The following is a 15,848-nucleotide window of genomic DNA, read 5'->3' as shown; positions in this document are numbered from 1 at the left end:
CGGCAAGTTTGGAGGCAGGGTAAGCATATAATTGGGTGGGATGGTGGCGGGGAGTGGTTCCCACCACCTTCCTGCCTCTGCCAAAGTTTAGTCCGGGGTGGGAAAGCCTGTGAATGGCCTTCCTGCCCCACAACCAATTGAGGCCCTTAACTGGGCAATTAATCCCCAATTAAGGGCCTCATCCTGCCACCACGATTAGCTGTGCAGCAGGCTGTCTTGTCGCAGGAATCACAGCATGAAATAACACGCGGGCTGCTTCCTGGCTCCGGTGGCGGGGGGCAGGGTCCCTCGTTAAAAGACAATTAGTATCTGAACGAGGGACCCAGCATTGGGAAAAGGGGACTCACTGAGAGCCATCCCCTTGGCCTTGCTACTGACCACCCTACATCCCCCTCCCCCATTCCACAAGACCCCTCCCATCCTGACCTATCTGTGGCCTGGGCCCAGCAATGCTCCTGGGCCTCAGATAGGTGCTCCTCTATTAGCAGCCATCATCTCCATGGTGGCGCTGCTCAGTGGAAGAGCTGCAGCCCTCTGATTGGCTGGCAGCTTTCCGAGGGCAGGACTTCTGGCGCCAGGGTCCTTGATCCCATGGAAGGCCCACTGCTGTCCACTTAAGTGCCTGATTAGCACTAGATTTGGCGGGTTTTCCAAAGAGGCAACATGGAGTTTTTGCCATTGCTTTTTCCGGACATGAGGCGCCTGTTGCCAGCATAAAATCCTGGCCTATGTCTTTGTATGATTTTGCCAGGTGGCAGCATGTAGATGTTAAATAGGATGGAGCCAAAGTTAGATCCATGGGGATTCCAAAGGAAATGGTAAGAAGCAAAGCTATTGCAGGAGATTTTCTGGAGGAGGGCTAGCAACCTATGGCCAAAGTCTCAGAGAATATCACTTTTGACTTTGTTTAGGGTCGAAATCTGATTGGAGAGGTTCAGGCACTGAGTTGCGGGAATGATGGCAGATAGGTATGGGTCCAATGGATGGTGCCATTCCTTCTACTCCATAGCTGCAGATAACATACAGTTTGGTAGAAATTCTTCTCGGCTGGTGTCACAGTCAATGAAACTGAATATCAGGGGCTGTGTATAACAGGGGGTTGATCTGATACTGCCCGTTTTTCACCACTGCCCTAGACAAATTTCTACCGTAGCGTATTTTGGAATACACGTGATAGAGGTTGGGAATTTCAGGCAATACAAACTGCACAATGCCTCCTCTTCACTCTTACAGCTGCTCTGCTAGTTGGGTTATGTGTATCTATGAATGCTGTTTATCCTCCTCTCATTGTTCCTTCCTATCTTTGTTCAAAAAGAGATCACAAGATAACTGTAGATGAGCAGGGCCATTTTCATTGCCTTGAACTAAGTGTTGATCCCTCTTTGTGTGAAAAATAACTTTTTTGATATCATTCCTGCACTTGAATCTATGTTGTTTTCACCTACACCAGTGATTCTCCTTGTGGCTTTTCTCTGCACTGGCCACTGCATGCCATTAGCTTCCTTGGTTCTCAGTGAGTCAAGGTGAGGTCTGAGCAGCAGACTGTTCACACATCCTCTGACATGAAGACCTGGACATTTCTTCTGGAAACCACCCACTTCTGGCTGGCGGTCTGGCAAGGAAGTAGGGCAGGGCATCACAGCTGAAACTCCACACCAGAACTGGTCACCTCGATTTCTGCCGTGACTTCCTTCTTGTGATCTCTCTGTGGCCAGATCATCCAGCTGGGAGTGTACCCACCTGAATCAAATGAACACAGAGACAGTGGGGAGGGAATTGTTCAATGCACAACACTAAGTACACAAGGACATGATTCTGGAACATGGATTTTTATCAGGAGTCATATCCACTATGTTGAAACTACCATTTGTGAGCATTCAAAGCTACTTTATAAGACTCCACCTATGGAAGCAGTAACTGTTGCCAGTGCAGATGTGCCAACAGCTCTTGTACCCTGCTTCTAATCTCTGGCTGGCGGAGACATTGATCTCCTGGACTGCCAGGCACTGGAGTCTTCCTCACTTCATGTCTTGCCCCCTTCATTGCATTATAGATGCAGGTACTGGACTCTTTCAATTGTCCCGTCATCAGCACAATGAGAGAAGAGACTGTCTCAACCATCTGCCTGTGAGGCTAATGTTCCTCAGTCATTGCTCAGTAGCAGCCCAGGTCTCTCAGATCTTGGTATTGGAATCCTCAGCCAAATGCTCCTGTTTATATCACCTCTGGGAAGAGAGAGATATCTCCTAAAATGTGCATACCAGCTCTTCCTGCTCATTACTGCTTTATAATCCACCGAGTAATATCTGCTCTTTGTCACCCTGAATGGGTGTATCTGAGTTGTTGTTTGAGTAAATAAGTTTCCATGACAGAATGGGTGGTTCAGGTGCAGGAAGGGTCCTTCTGGAGGCACCAGGCTGCTCAGCATTCAGTATGTGTATCTGCCAGGTGCCTTGTGCATCATAAGGTTGCGCTGCTCCTCTGTATTACAGTGTATCCCTGCATCTCATTGACAGTTGACTACTGCCATTGTTAAGTCTTTATTGTGATTATCGCAGAATTTTGGCCCTTGCCCACCCAGAGGTCAGTGATAATTGTTGAACTGTCGTGCACCAAGATACTAAAAAAACTTAATGAAGGGCGGCACAGTGGCACAGTGGTTAGCATCACAGCTCCAGCAACCCAGGTTCTGGTCTGGGTACTGCCAATGTGGAGTTTGCAAGTTCTCCCTGTGACCTGCGTGGGTTTCCTCCGAGACTCAGTATTTAAATTCCATTTATTACGGACCTCTTCTCCAACTTCCCAACTCCGTTTTTCTCCCTCTGTAATCTATTTGTTTGCATGTGTGTGTACCTCTCGTGAAAGTGAGCATGGATGTGTCGTGTATTTTAGTAATTTTAACCACTTTAGAGTGATAAAGTTAATAAACTTACACCTGTCTTGTATAAACTCAAAAAAAACAGTCTGATTGGTTCATTTGTAATTATATTAGAGGAACAGGAGCAAGTGCTCACTGAGGTGGTAAGTTAAATCGCTGTGCTAAAAAAGATAAATCCTGTAGCAGTCAAATCAGAGAAGGAGTGAAAGGGAAGCCTGAGACCCCTTGCCTCACCTGGTCGTACCAGAATATAGATGGGTTTTTATGATAGTTGTGATAGTTTCAAGGCACCATTACTGAGACTAAATTGAGTTTATTAATTAACTGGATTTAAATTCCACCAGCTGCCATGGTGGGGTTTGAACCCATGGCCCTAGGGCATTAGTCTAGGCCTTTGGATTTCTAGTTCAGTGATATTACCACTGCACCACCACCTCCCCATATTCTAAGGATGACTTCCCTGCTGTCAGGAAATTGGCCCTGATAGTTCATCTAAAGGATAGTGCTACAAATAATACAGCATTCAGTGCTTCACTGCATTGCCCGCATAGATTATGTGCTTACACCAACAGCTGTGCTTTCCATCTTATGCATTCAGTACTTTGCATCCTTCGCTCTGTACCAAGAAAAATGTGCAGTCAAAGCAGATAATAGATGGAACAGTTGGTGATTTAGAAGGATTGAGATAGGGCTACATAATCTACCCAGTCCTGTTCAACTTGTTCTAAGACAAGCACTAGAAATGACTGATGGGGGGTGGGTGGGGGGGGGGGGTGGGGGTGGGGGTCGGGGGGTAAAACTTGTTGGCTAAGTGACTAATAATCTGAGGTATGCAAACAGCTTTGCACTTCCAGCAGATACAGCTGAGGTCCTTTAGTCATCCAGAAAGCAAAACTGTGCAACTTGTGAAATTAATACCAAAAAAGTACACAGAAATAGTAGCATCCGGTACAATTTTCTTAATGATCAGGATTAAGGATGAAACCTGGAACAAGTTGATCACTTTGTCTGCTCATGAATATTGTGTCTAGAAAATGTAAGCTGCACAAAAAGTTTCCATGTCAGTTAGGTTTATCAAGAAACCATTAAGCAAGACACAGATAATATAGACAAACTGAGACCTAAATAAACTTGTAAAGCTCAGCTTTAGGAAGTACTTAGTTGTCTGAATCCCATACATCTATGCAAAGTTTGCATAATAACTGCCCTGGTGCTGTTCAAAAATATTGTAGATTTAGCAGATATTAATTATTAGTTAAAAATAGGTTTCGGCAACCTTGGCTCAGTTTCTAGTGAGTTATGAGTCACAGTACAACTATAACTTGTCTCTGGCACAAAATTGGTTTTGTCATTCAGAGGTCACAAGGGTGACTGATCTGGGCAAAGGAAAACAAATTGCACTGCTATGATAGATGTTTTTTTGAGGTTGGAATGAAGACAAATTGGCAAAAAATTCAACACGCAGCTGCCTGTGTTCCCATTTGTAAAACCCCCTGAATTGTGAGTCGTGTTCTGCTGTACTGAACTGTGCCTGAAATGCAGAGTATGTCACATTGCTTGGGTAACGTTTAGTCATCCAGGGTGCCCACCTTCAAACCGGTGTTCGGCTCTTTAAATAGCAAATCAAGGTCCTGCGTTGGTTGTAGGATCCTGAACGTGAAATTCAGGTATATACGGGTGGAGCTTACGTTGCACATTTTCCACCTAGTTGCATCAGGTGTTAAGTAGACAAACCATCAAACATTAGCAGAATTACTGGGGGCTGCTCAAAAGAAGCTCAGGAAGTATTCAATTTTTAATTTACAAAAAAACTCCAGCCCTGCTACTGGAGATCACCTCAACCCAACCCACCTGCTTGCCCGCACGCCATAGCAGCTGGCCAATTAATTGCCATCCCTGACTAGTGAGCAACAGCAGGATACCCATTTGGTGCCTGCAACTGATAGGCAGATCTTTCCAAGGGATTTACAGCAGAACTAATAGCATAAAAATGGAAATTCTCATCAAATCAAGAGATTTCAAAAGTTTTCCATCCTGAGGAGTACCAAGGAATCACTGACATCAGCTTCTGGATTTCCATGTTTCACCGTGTATGTGCAGTTGGCAAAAGTTACTGCCTGTTTCACAGTTGTAGTGATGGTGAACAATTTCACCATCATTACAACTGTGAAATCTGAGCCATGACTAAACCAATAAAGGTTGATTTTTAAAAAATAAGTAGGATAAAAACAATTGGTTACTTTCAGTCTTTCTATCTAAATAAAATCATTTATGTTCTAAACTTTGTGCTTTCAGGTTACATGGAAGTAGTCCAGATTCCAAGAGGATCAGTTCATATTGAAATACGGGAACTGGCAATGTCAAAAAACTACATTGGTGAGTTTTTGGTGATAAAGTATATGTATGGAGATGGGTTGTTTGCTTAACCTATTTGCTTTCTTTCTTTGCAAGGATTAAAATTGGATGCATGTCTTATCATTTTAAACAAACTATCAATTTTTAAGAAGAGTGTAAGTTGTTCTGCTGAAGGAATTCTTAAGCAGTAAGGCAAAAGCAAAATACTGGAGATGCTGGAAATCAGAAATAAAAATAGAAAACACTGGAAATATTCAGCAGGTCAGACAGCATCATTGGGCAGAATTTGTTGATTTGCATCGGAGGTGGGACCAGAGGGGGAAGGGCTGGAAAATTGGCACTGGAAAGCAAGTGTTGGGTAGCCAATTGACTGGAATTTTCCAGTCGGCAGTTGGGCTCCCCACAGCAGCCGAATCCCGGGTGATGTATGGAAACGGCCTGCTGGTGGCATACCAGGGGGCCAGAGCTCCAGATAACTTTTTTAACCACCCCCACCCCAATAGCTGTATCTGTGAGATGATCCCCTCAAAAGTAGCAGTCAGGCAGCTGTGGTTAGTACAAATTTCATCTTTATTAAAAAGTCGTCAGAGGGTGGCTCCATCTTGAGGTGCCCTCCCTCTTACCTACAACGGCAGCACTCCCCTCTGACAGTGGGGCTGCGGAACTCTTGTGGCTGGAGGGCCCCCTATTGGCCGTCCAGTCTCGGGAGCACACACCCTGGCCACTGATTGGCCAGTCAATCAAAAATCGCATCGTGCAGGGTTGGAGCACGGAAATGGTCCTGATATCAGGATCTCGAAGCCAAAACAAAAATTCTGTCCTTTAGTTCTGTTTCTCTCTCCATAGATGCTACCTAACTTGCTGAGTATTTCCAGCAGTTTCTGTTGTTGCAATTTTCCACTTTTGTATGACATACAAGATATATGTAATTTAATAGTGCTTTGTTGTTTGTTTATTAAGTTGTTAAAGTTTTGTCTTAAGTGTAATTTGAAACATTTTTACTTATAGCTTTGAAATCTGAAGGTGATGAATATTACATAAATGGTGCCTGGACCATTGACTGGCCAAGAAAATTTGACGTTGCTGGCACAGCTTTCCATTATAGGAGACCTGCAGATGAACCAGAGTCTCTGGAGGCATTAGGGCCTACCACAGAAAATCTAGTTGTCATGGTAATTCCTCTAAAAAAAAACCTGCATTAATTTATAATCTTCCTTCTTTTCCTGTCTATTTTCACCCTCTCCTCATACTTTTAAAAGTATTGACTCCTTGTTATAGTTTGTTTGATATGCTGTTTGCTCTCCTTTTTTATATACCAACCTAGAAAGTGAGCATCAGCAGGCAACAATTACAGCCAAGCCTGACACAGTTCCACTTTCAAACAGGAACTGGAACTCTGGCAGATGTTCCCCTCCCTAGCTCAGGACCACGAATGCAAATTGTAGCAACCCTGCTGCTACCCTGACTGAGATCAGTTAGCAGCACAGGGACGGAATCAAACCTGGGCCTACTTGGTTTATATGGTTCATCTGCTCATTTGTCAGGAATATTCTCAGGGGATCTCCCCAGAAAATCTGCAGAAATCCTGAATGCGTTGTGTAAATGGCATTTCTGCCGATCTTCAGCCAAAGTTTCGGTGCCTGTTGGGAGAATCCTTGAGGCAAGATATACTGACTGCCTCAGACAGCCGAGCCATCAGAGAATCGTACGACATTTGTGTTTACTAAATACAATAGTCCTGTTCCACAGATGTGGGCCAGAATTTTACGCTACTCCCATAGGAGTGGGCTGGTGGCTTTAAAATGAATGGAAGATGGGGGGGCTGTTCCCAACACCTTCCTGCCCCTGCTGCAATTTTACCGGGCTGGTGGCGACGAGAAACAGTCCGTCCATCCCAGGTCAATCAAGGCCCTTAAGTAGCCAATTAACTGCCACTTATGGGCCTCCTCCCACTGCTGCTGGTATTTTACCAGCGTCCAGCAGGTACCCCAGGCCCCCAGAATGCCACCAGGTAAAACCTGGTGGCCTCCTTGCAGGCTGTGGGGGGCCCTCCTGATCGGGCACCCTCTACCCCACAGACGGCAACCCCAAAACCCCAACCGCCCCCACTAAAATAAAGACCTCCAAGACCTCCCCCACCCTCCACAACCTACCCCCTTTGCCTCACCAGGGCCCAGCTGATTCTCCCTCGCGAGGCCCCAAAATCCTCCTTGTTTCCAGGGCTAGCGTCCCTCTTGTTGCCGATGCTGGGTGCAGCCCCAGCAGTGCCCACCGCTCCTGGTGGCACTGCTGGGACTAAGGGCTACCAGCCCGCTGGTTTGCCAGCACCTCTTGGAGGCGGGACTTCCTATCTCAAGGAGGTGGAAGTCCTGCCCAAATCCAATTAAGGACCTGGGGTGCGTAAAATCCTGGCATGGCTCACCAGGCCCAGTGGAGCCGGGCTCACCCCCGACTTTTTGCCAGGTGGGCAGGGCCTCCCACCCAAGGTAAAATTCCGGCCGTGGAAACTAATTGGTTCTCATTGTCCTACTCTGTAATTGAGTTTTTCTCTTGACTAAGATGCTGGCTAATATTGTTCAGGAATAGAAATATTTTATATCATACAGCAACTACCACAATTTACATTTATGTAGCACCTTTGACACAGTAAAATGTCCCAAAAAGCTTCACAGGAGCATTACCAAACAGAAATTTGACAATCATGTGGCAATAATTAGCACATTAGATCTAGATTTGCTGAATTGATGAACTACGAGCAAAAGAGCACAATTTAACATTGACTGGAACTCCCATTTTATTATTTTGAGAAGATGCACTAGGTGCTATTCTCAACGCAATTGCAGGTCTTTATTTTTACAATTGGTGCAATGCTGCGAAATTGTTTTCCTGTAAGAAGTGTTAAGTATGCTGCATTTGTTTGTAATCATGGGGGAAAAATTCGACTTGTGGCCAAGATAGGTGCAAAGTCGGTGGAGCAATACGCCATGAGTAGGTTTACGGTTGACTTTTGTGAACACTGAAATACATAAAAATTGCCCACCATATTTTAACTGAATTTAAGTTGTTTCTATGGGTAGTTAAATTTTGGATTCCTTTTGAAAAGTTGAAAATTTGGAACTGTTCACATGTCCTGTTCACCCACTTGCCAGAGGTGATATATCACCTCGGTATAGAAAACTTATAATCTCAACATTGTGAGCAAGCTGCAAGCTTGAGGAATGTCACTGACTGAGAGCTCACCTATTGGGATGCAGGAGATAAGGGATCAGATATTCAGCTTTTACGGAATTCGGATGCATCTTTGGTCTTTTGGGACTTCCCTCCAGCACAAACAAGTTAAAGAAAGAAAGAATTGCATTTATGAAGCATCTTTTATGACCTTAAGATGTCCTAAGCACCTTACAGCCAATTGAACATTTTTATTTAGAAATGTGGTCACTGTTGTAGGCAATGTGGCAGTCAATATCTCCACAGCAAGGTCCCAAAACAGCAACAATGACCAGTTAATCTGTTTTAATGGTGTAGATTGAGAAATAAATGTTGACCAGGACACTGGGAGAACTCCCCTGTCATGTGCTCTTGGCTGACTTTCCAGTCTCCAGTTGATTAGTATCACATGGAGAAGCCTCATCACATGGAATAGCCTGCTGAAGAGTTATGTTGCCAATGGTCGCCACAGTGGCACAAGATGTTCTCAAAGAAAACCTCAAGTATTTTGGAAAGCTTTGATCTTTAAATGGTCTCTCCATTACTCATAGTAATTTTAGATGGGAGTGAAATATCAGGAGAGTTAAACTGCGTGGGGATGTAACAGAATATATACTTAATCTAATTCCTTCCCAATCACTCCAGTTGTGCCAAAAAAAATCAGCAGAGGGAGGGCCTGAAATTCTTTCCAATATGTTGATGCAGAATTTCAAGACCTGCAGTAGTTTAACAGGTCAGACATCATCATCATCATCACCACTAACATAAGTTTTCGAGCTCTCAAGAATCTTTTTCCCAAAAATGTCTTTGAGATCAGTTGAAGAGCATAGGATCCCCCTCCACAACTTCTCAAATACAGCTGTGGAAAAGTCAGGCAAAGGAAAGATGCTGGCATACTTGAACTGCACAAACTTTAGAGGCTAGTATAGATTTGGAATCTGCATGTGGTGAGTCACTCGGCACAAGTGGGCTGCAGCCAGGCCTGGGAAAAGGGTAGTTCATGTGCCAGCCCCCTGGAGATTACAGACGAGTTCTGCTACAGGGACTCAGATGAAGACTTTGATAGGGCAGCCTACAGAAGAACACTGTTGAAGATGCATGCCGAGATACTTGGGGCATTGGCAGGCCTGCCAGACAGCCTCCTGTCACCGTCAAGAAGCATGGAGGAGTCTGGCTCCAACATGGCACAGGGCATTGTGCAAATCTTGAAGCCCATCCTTTCCAGCGTGGAAATGGTGGCCAGCACTTGCAGACCCAGCCATGATGCAGCATCTGGTGGCTGCTCTTTCAGCTACCACTGTGGCACTGCGAAAGCCAGACAACGTCTCCATGCTACAATGAAAACTCATTCAGAGTTCATGAGATTCATATTTTCTGTTTTATGCAGGCTCAGACTGCTGCCATCATTATTGTGGATTTCAGTGCTCAAAGGGACTTGCAGACTCTCACAGCGATCTGGCAGTCTGTCCTCCACAGGATTGCTGAGGTGATGCCCAGGGCAGTGGCAGTAGCTCTGTGGAGCACGAACCTCTCTAAATTGACATCATTCATGCTCCCACCGCTGCCACTCTGCCAGTGCCCTTACTGTTACCTTGCAGTTAACCAGCCCAGACTGCCACCACCCATGCTGAGGTGATGCAGTCTGAAGCCGGGCCCTTCAGGCCCAGAGTTACTTGAGGGTGTCCTCCAAGGTCATCTGCAGTCTTCCCCAGTGAAAGTCATCAGCCTTCCACCAGTCGTGCTGCAACCACTGGGGTAACACTGCGTAGAAGCACCAGGACAGGGAAAGGCACCTACAAGACGGGCACTATGAGATATTTGTATGAGTATATATTTTGGAAAAAAATGTTATGGAAAGGATACTGGTGGTGGTTTTTATTGTAGGATCTTGGCCAAGGGATGCTGTGACGTGGCATCCCAGATAGATGGTAAGGTAGGGAATAGTGGAACCAACTGGTGGTGAAGGGAAGTTGTACACTGGGAGGCGGAGTCTCAGCAGGCACTCTCGGACAGTCCAGCTCTGAGCAAAGTTGTTCTGGATGCCTCCTCCCTGCCTTCTCTTCCTCCCGAACTGGCCTCCAGATTCCTGGTGGCAATGGCTGTGCCATCATGATAGTGATGTTATGGAGGACACAGTTGATCACCACAAACTTGGAGACGCATTTCAGTGTATACTGGAGGTCTCCCCTGAGCGGTCCAAACTGCAGAAACATTGCTTTGACATGGCAGTGGTCTGTTTCATGATGTCCCTGATGGCTCCGTGGCTTTCATTATACACACGCTGTCCTACTGATGGCAAAGGGCGGATCATTAGCCACAGATACATGGGGTAACCTGAGGCTCGAAAATGGTGGGAATGGCAGACTGTCTCCGAATTAAGGCATCATGGCTCCTGCCAGGATAGTGGACATTCACTGACATGATGTACTGTGCATCGTTGTGCACCAACCGCACTTTAATGGATCAATAACCGTTGCCTATACCTCTCCCTGTTGACCTGAGGAGCCCGCAGAGTCACATGCATGCAGTCGATGTCTCCCTGCACCATCGAGAAGTCAAGACTGAGATCAATAGATTTTTGATCTCTTGGGGAATCAAGGGATATAGGGAGCAGCAGGAACGTGGAATTGAGATAGAAGATAAGCCATGGTCGTATTGAATGGCGGAGAAGGCTTGAGGGCCATATGGTTTGCTCCTGCTCCTATTTCTTATGTTCTTATGAATCCCACTATCATGGCAGAGCCATGTGTCTGGATATCCTGCTCTCCCTGCTTAGAGAGAACACAATGTAATCATTCCTCTTGGTATATAGGCCCTCCGTCGCCTCCCGGATGTATGAATGGACAGTATACTGGGAGATGTTGAATATGTTGCATGCTCCTGCCTGGAAATATTTGGTCACGTAGAAGTTTAATTTTTTTTTTATTCGGTCGTGGAATATGAGCATTGCTGGCAAGGCCAGCATTTGTTGCCCATCCCTAATTGCTCTTGAGATGGTAGTAGTGAGCTGCCTTCTTGAACAGCTGTAGTTCATCTGGTGTAGATACATCTACAATACTAATAGTCATTTGGTAGTACAGAACTTGAGTATTGCTGAAAATAGAGACATTCTTTGCATACTGAGGATTATTTGGCAAATGTTGTCCAATCACAGAATCACATCTAATGTTGAACACTGTGTTTTGAATTTAGCAAGCACGGGCTGGTTGGGTACGGCCTGTACCTTGCCCATTGTGAACAGCAGCGGAGACATGTTGTGTGATACGATCCGCCAGTCTTTTGGACAAACACGTGTGGTGTTCACCATTAACAGGATGCTGCCGTCAAGCCAAAAAGATGTTCTGCCTATCACACAAATGAGTAATATGAGATATGAATTTCAATGCCAGTGTGAGGCTAGATATATAGGCCATATGTCCCAAAGACTTGCGGATTGTATCAAGCAACATGTCCCTGCTGCTGTTCGCAATAGGCAAGGTATAGGCCGTACCCAACCAACCCGTGCTTGCAAAACTCAAAACACAGTGTCCAACATTAGATGTGATTCTGTGATTGGACAACATTTGCTAAATAATTCTCAGTGTGCTAAGAATTATTCTGACAACCAATTTAAGATTGTCAGTCGGGCTCGCAGTGTGGCGCATTTGCGCGTACTGGAAGCTACATATATTAATACACAGGGCCCTGTTCTTTGCAGACAGAAAGAACATGTACACACATTGCGCCTGTTTCAGCTAAACAAAATAAGTGACAGCCATTCACTGGTTCATTCCTCAGGGCAATGCCTTGACCAATCAGAGTCAAGCTGCTGGGTTTAAATTTTAAACAAAGCTTGGCAGTTAACTGTCAGTCACCATAAACTGGTGCATTCTCCATGGAAACGCCTACCAATCAGAGTTCACTTGCCAGCCAATCAGAACTTTCTCCTCATACAGTATAAAGTTGTTGCTTTCCCTTACATTAACATTCTTGCGGATTGTCATGATGAGTGCAAGACAAAAAGCTTCAACAACATGTCTCGATTTTTAGCAATACCTACAGTACTGTCAGGAAGGGAGTTCCAGGCTTTTGACCCAGCGACAGTGAAGGAATGGCAATATATTTCCAAGTCAGGATGGTGTATGCCTTGGAGTGGAAACTGCAGGTAGTGGTGTTCCCATGTGTCTGCTACCCTTGTCCTTCTAGGTGGTAGAGGTAATGGGTTTTGAAGGTGCTGCAGAAGGACCCTTGGCGCGTTGCTGCAGTGCTTCTTGTAGATGGTACACACTGCTGCCACTGTGCACCGGTGGTAGAGGGAATGAATGTTTGAGGTGGTGGATGGGGTGCTGATCAAGCAGACTGCTTTGTCCTGGATGCTGTCGAGCTTCTTGTTGAAGCTGAACTCATCCAGGCAAGTGGAGAGTATTCCATCACACTCCTAACTTGTACTTTGTGGATGGTGGACAGGCTTTGGGGAGACGGGAGGTGAGTTACTCGCCGCAGAATTCCTAGCCTCTGACCTGCTCTTATAGCCACAATAATTATGATCCACTTAAGTTTCTGGTCAATGGTAACCCCCAGGATGTTGCTAGTTGGGGATTCAGCAATGGTAATGCCATTGAACGTCAAGGGAGGATGGTTTGATTCTCTCTTGTTGGAGATGGTCATTGCCTGGCACTTAGTGGCAAGTAACATTCATGCCACATATCAGCCCAAGCCTGGATGTTGTCCAGGTCTTGCTGCTTCAGTATCTGAGGAGTCATGAATGGTGCTGAGCATTGTGCAATCATCAACCAGCATCCCCATTTCTGACCTTATGATGGAAGGAAGGTCATTGATGAAGCAGCTGAAGATGTTTGGGCCTAGAACACTGCCTTGAGGGACTCCTGCAGTGATATCCTGGGACTGAGTTGATTGGCTTCCAACAATCACAACCATCTTCCTTTGTGCTAGGTATGACTCCAACCAGTGGAGAGTTTTCCCCTAATTCCCATTGACTTCAATTTTGCTAGGGCTCCTTGGTGCCACATCGGTCAAATGCTGCCTTGATATCAAGGGCAGTCACTCTCACCTCACCTCTTGAGTTCATCTCTTTTGTCCATGTTTGGATCAAGGCTGAAACTAGGTCAGGAGTTGAGCAACCTGATGGAACCCAAACTGAGCATTGGTGAGCAGGTTATTGCTGAGTAAGTGTCATTTGATAGCACTGGTTGATGACACCTTCCGTCATTTTGCTGATGATTGACAGTAGTCCGATGGGGTGGAAATTGACCAGATTGGATTTGTTCTGCTTTTTGTGTACAGGACATAATTGAATAATTTTCCAGATTGTTGGGCAGATGCCAGTGTTGTAGCTGTACTGGAACATCTTGGCTAGGGCCATGGCTAGTTCTGGAGCACAAGTCCTTAGTACTACTGCCAGGATTTTGTGCGGGCCCATAGCCTTTGCAGTATCCAATGCCTTCAGCCATTTCTTGATATAATGTGGAGTGAATCAAATTGGTTGAAGACTAGGATCTGTGATGTTGGGACTTCAGGGGGAGGCCGAGATGGATCATCTACTCCGCACTTCTGGCTGAAGGTAGTTGCAAATCCTTCAGCTTTGTCTTTTGCACTGACATGCTGGGCTTCCCCATCATTGAATATGAGGATGTTTGTGGAGCCTCCTCCCCCGGTTAATTGTTTAATTGTCAACCACCATTCACAACTGGATGTGGCAGGACTGCAGAGCTTTGATCGGATCCGTTGATTGTGGGATCACTTAGCTCTGTCCATTGCTTGCTGCTTCCGCTGTTTAGCATGTAGTCCTGTGTTGTAGCTTCAATGCCACTGTGACCTTGATGGCCACTGGCAGCGCCGTCCTCACGGCTGAAGCTCCAAGTTGTGTTGATGGAGGTGGCACCAAGTTGTGTTGATGGAGGTGGCACAATTCTGTGACCACCTCCTTGGTGAACTTGAAATACCTCAGGCGTTATTCCTAGTTCAGATGAAGGTATGAGAAGTGCTCTTGGAAAACCCACGCTGGGCAGGGACATCTGTGGAGAGTACTTCTCCTCCTCCCTCTTTGCAGGGTTTCCACTCTCTGCAGCCTCTGCTCCATTTGTTGGCCAGCTTGCAGACCCAGATGCAATGCAACCGCAGTCCCCATATCTCATGCAGACTTGGGTGACCAAATCCTCTGCCCTCCCTGAGTGGATATACAAGCTCACAACAGACTTTCAAAAACAAGCTACAGTACTTCTACAAATTTTGCCATAGCAGAAATAAGTCAAAAGCATTTCACCTGCAAGTTGGATGGCTGGCCCTTTAAATAATGCTTGTTTGGGGTTCCCTTGTGCAGCTGAATGCATGTTCAGCTGTGAATGATTAGCACAGGCATTCAAAGAAACTGCACAGTCCAAGTTTCAGAAACATGTGTCAATCAGCTGGAATGCTACCCCACTTCCCAGCTTGGGGCACAGTGCAGCCCATGTCATATTTGGCCGTAGGTGTGGCCCACGCCATTTTTTGCTTTGAGGCTTCCGTCGCGCCGGCACCAGTGGCCCTATGGAACTCAATTGAGCAGCAATGGTATTCAGTATTTGCTGTGCATACAGGCATTGCTCTTGGAAGGGTGTAGCAGTTGCCGTTATGAGTTGCAGGAACAGAAGAGTCTGTGATTAATGGCATATTTACGGAGGGAAGGAAGAAGATGTACTCGGGACTACTAATAGTCGGTCTCCCATATTGTAGTGGCACAAATGTATCTTGTAGCTGGCAATGGAATGTGCCACTCATCCTCTTGAATGCTAGCCTGCCATATTAATAACTCAAAGGGACACCAGTGTCACTATTTGCCAAGGATTTTTTTGTTGTTTACAAGAACACAATGTGATGACAATAATCATGTCAGAATGCATCATTGTATCAATTTTTTATGCTCTCATTGTGGGAACACAAAGCTCTTCTGGCTGTACTCCCTCTCCAAACAAAAATATGTTTGCCAAACATGAACACATACCTTCTTCATTAAAATATTTGCTCATCTGGCTCCTTTGAAAATTACATGAGCTGAAATCCATCCATGGAAATATATTCATGCCAATAAATGAACCTATGTGCAGTTAAGGGCAAATCTTACAAATTTGTACTCAAAATATTGAGGTTTATCAGCTGGAAGCACATATTAGGAATTTGGGCATATAGATCAGCAGGTCTCACAGTATTTTATCCATAACAGAATTACTCCATTGTGTTCATTTGTTTATGGGATACATTTCAAACTTTTTAATCCTGCGGGCAAGCCTCAACATATTTTTTAAAATTTATGCTTGGGATATGGGCGATCCTCGCAAAGTCACATTTACTGTGCATCCTAGTTGTCCTAAGAAGGCGCTGGTGGAAGACTTCTTGAACTACTGCAATCCATGAGCTGACAGTGCCCCTACAA

General features: G+C 45.4%; 1 protein-coding gene across 1 annotated transcript in view; it reads left to right on the top strand.

Moving 5' to 3' along the window:
* adamts6 (ADAM metallopeptidase with thrombospondin type 1 motif, 6) overlaps positions 1-15,848 on the top strand; it is a 362,517-nt gene that overhangs the window by 305,303 nt on the left and 41,366 nt on the right. Inside the window, exons 18-19 of the mRNA XM_068034178.1 lie at positions 5,174-5,254; positions 6,242-6,405. Coding sequence (XP_067890279.1) covers positions 5,174-5,254; positions 6,242-6,405 — 245 coding nt within the window. The remainder of the gene's footprint in view (positions 1-5,173; positions 5,255-6,241; positions 6,406-15,848) is intronic.

This window comes from Heterodontus francisci, chromosome 1 (assembly GCF_036365525.1).
Source record: "Heterodontus francisci isolate sHetFra1 chromosome 1, sHetFra1.hap1, whole genome shotgun sequence".
Classification (NCBI taxonomy): Eukaryota; Metazoa; Chordata; class Chondrichthyes; order Heterodontiformes; family Heterodontidae; genus Heterodontus; species Heterodontus francisci.
The sequence above is the reverse complement of the archived record's forward strand: the minus strand, read 5'-3'. Positions and strand labels throughout refer to the sequence as shown.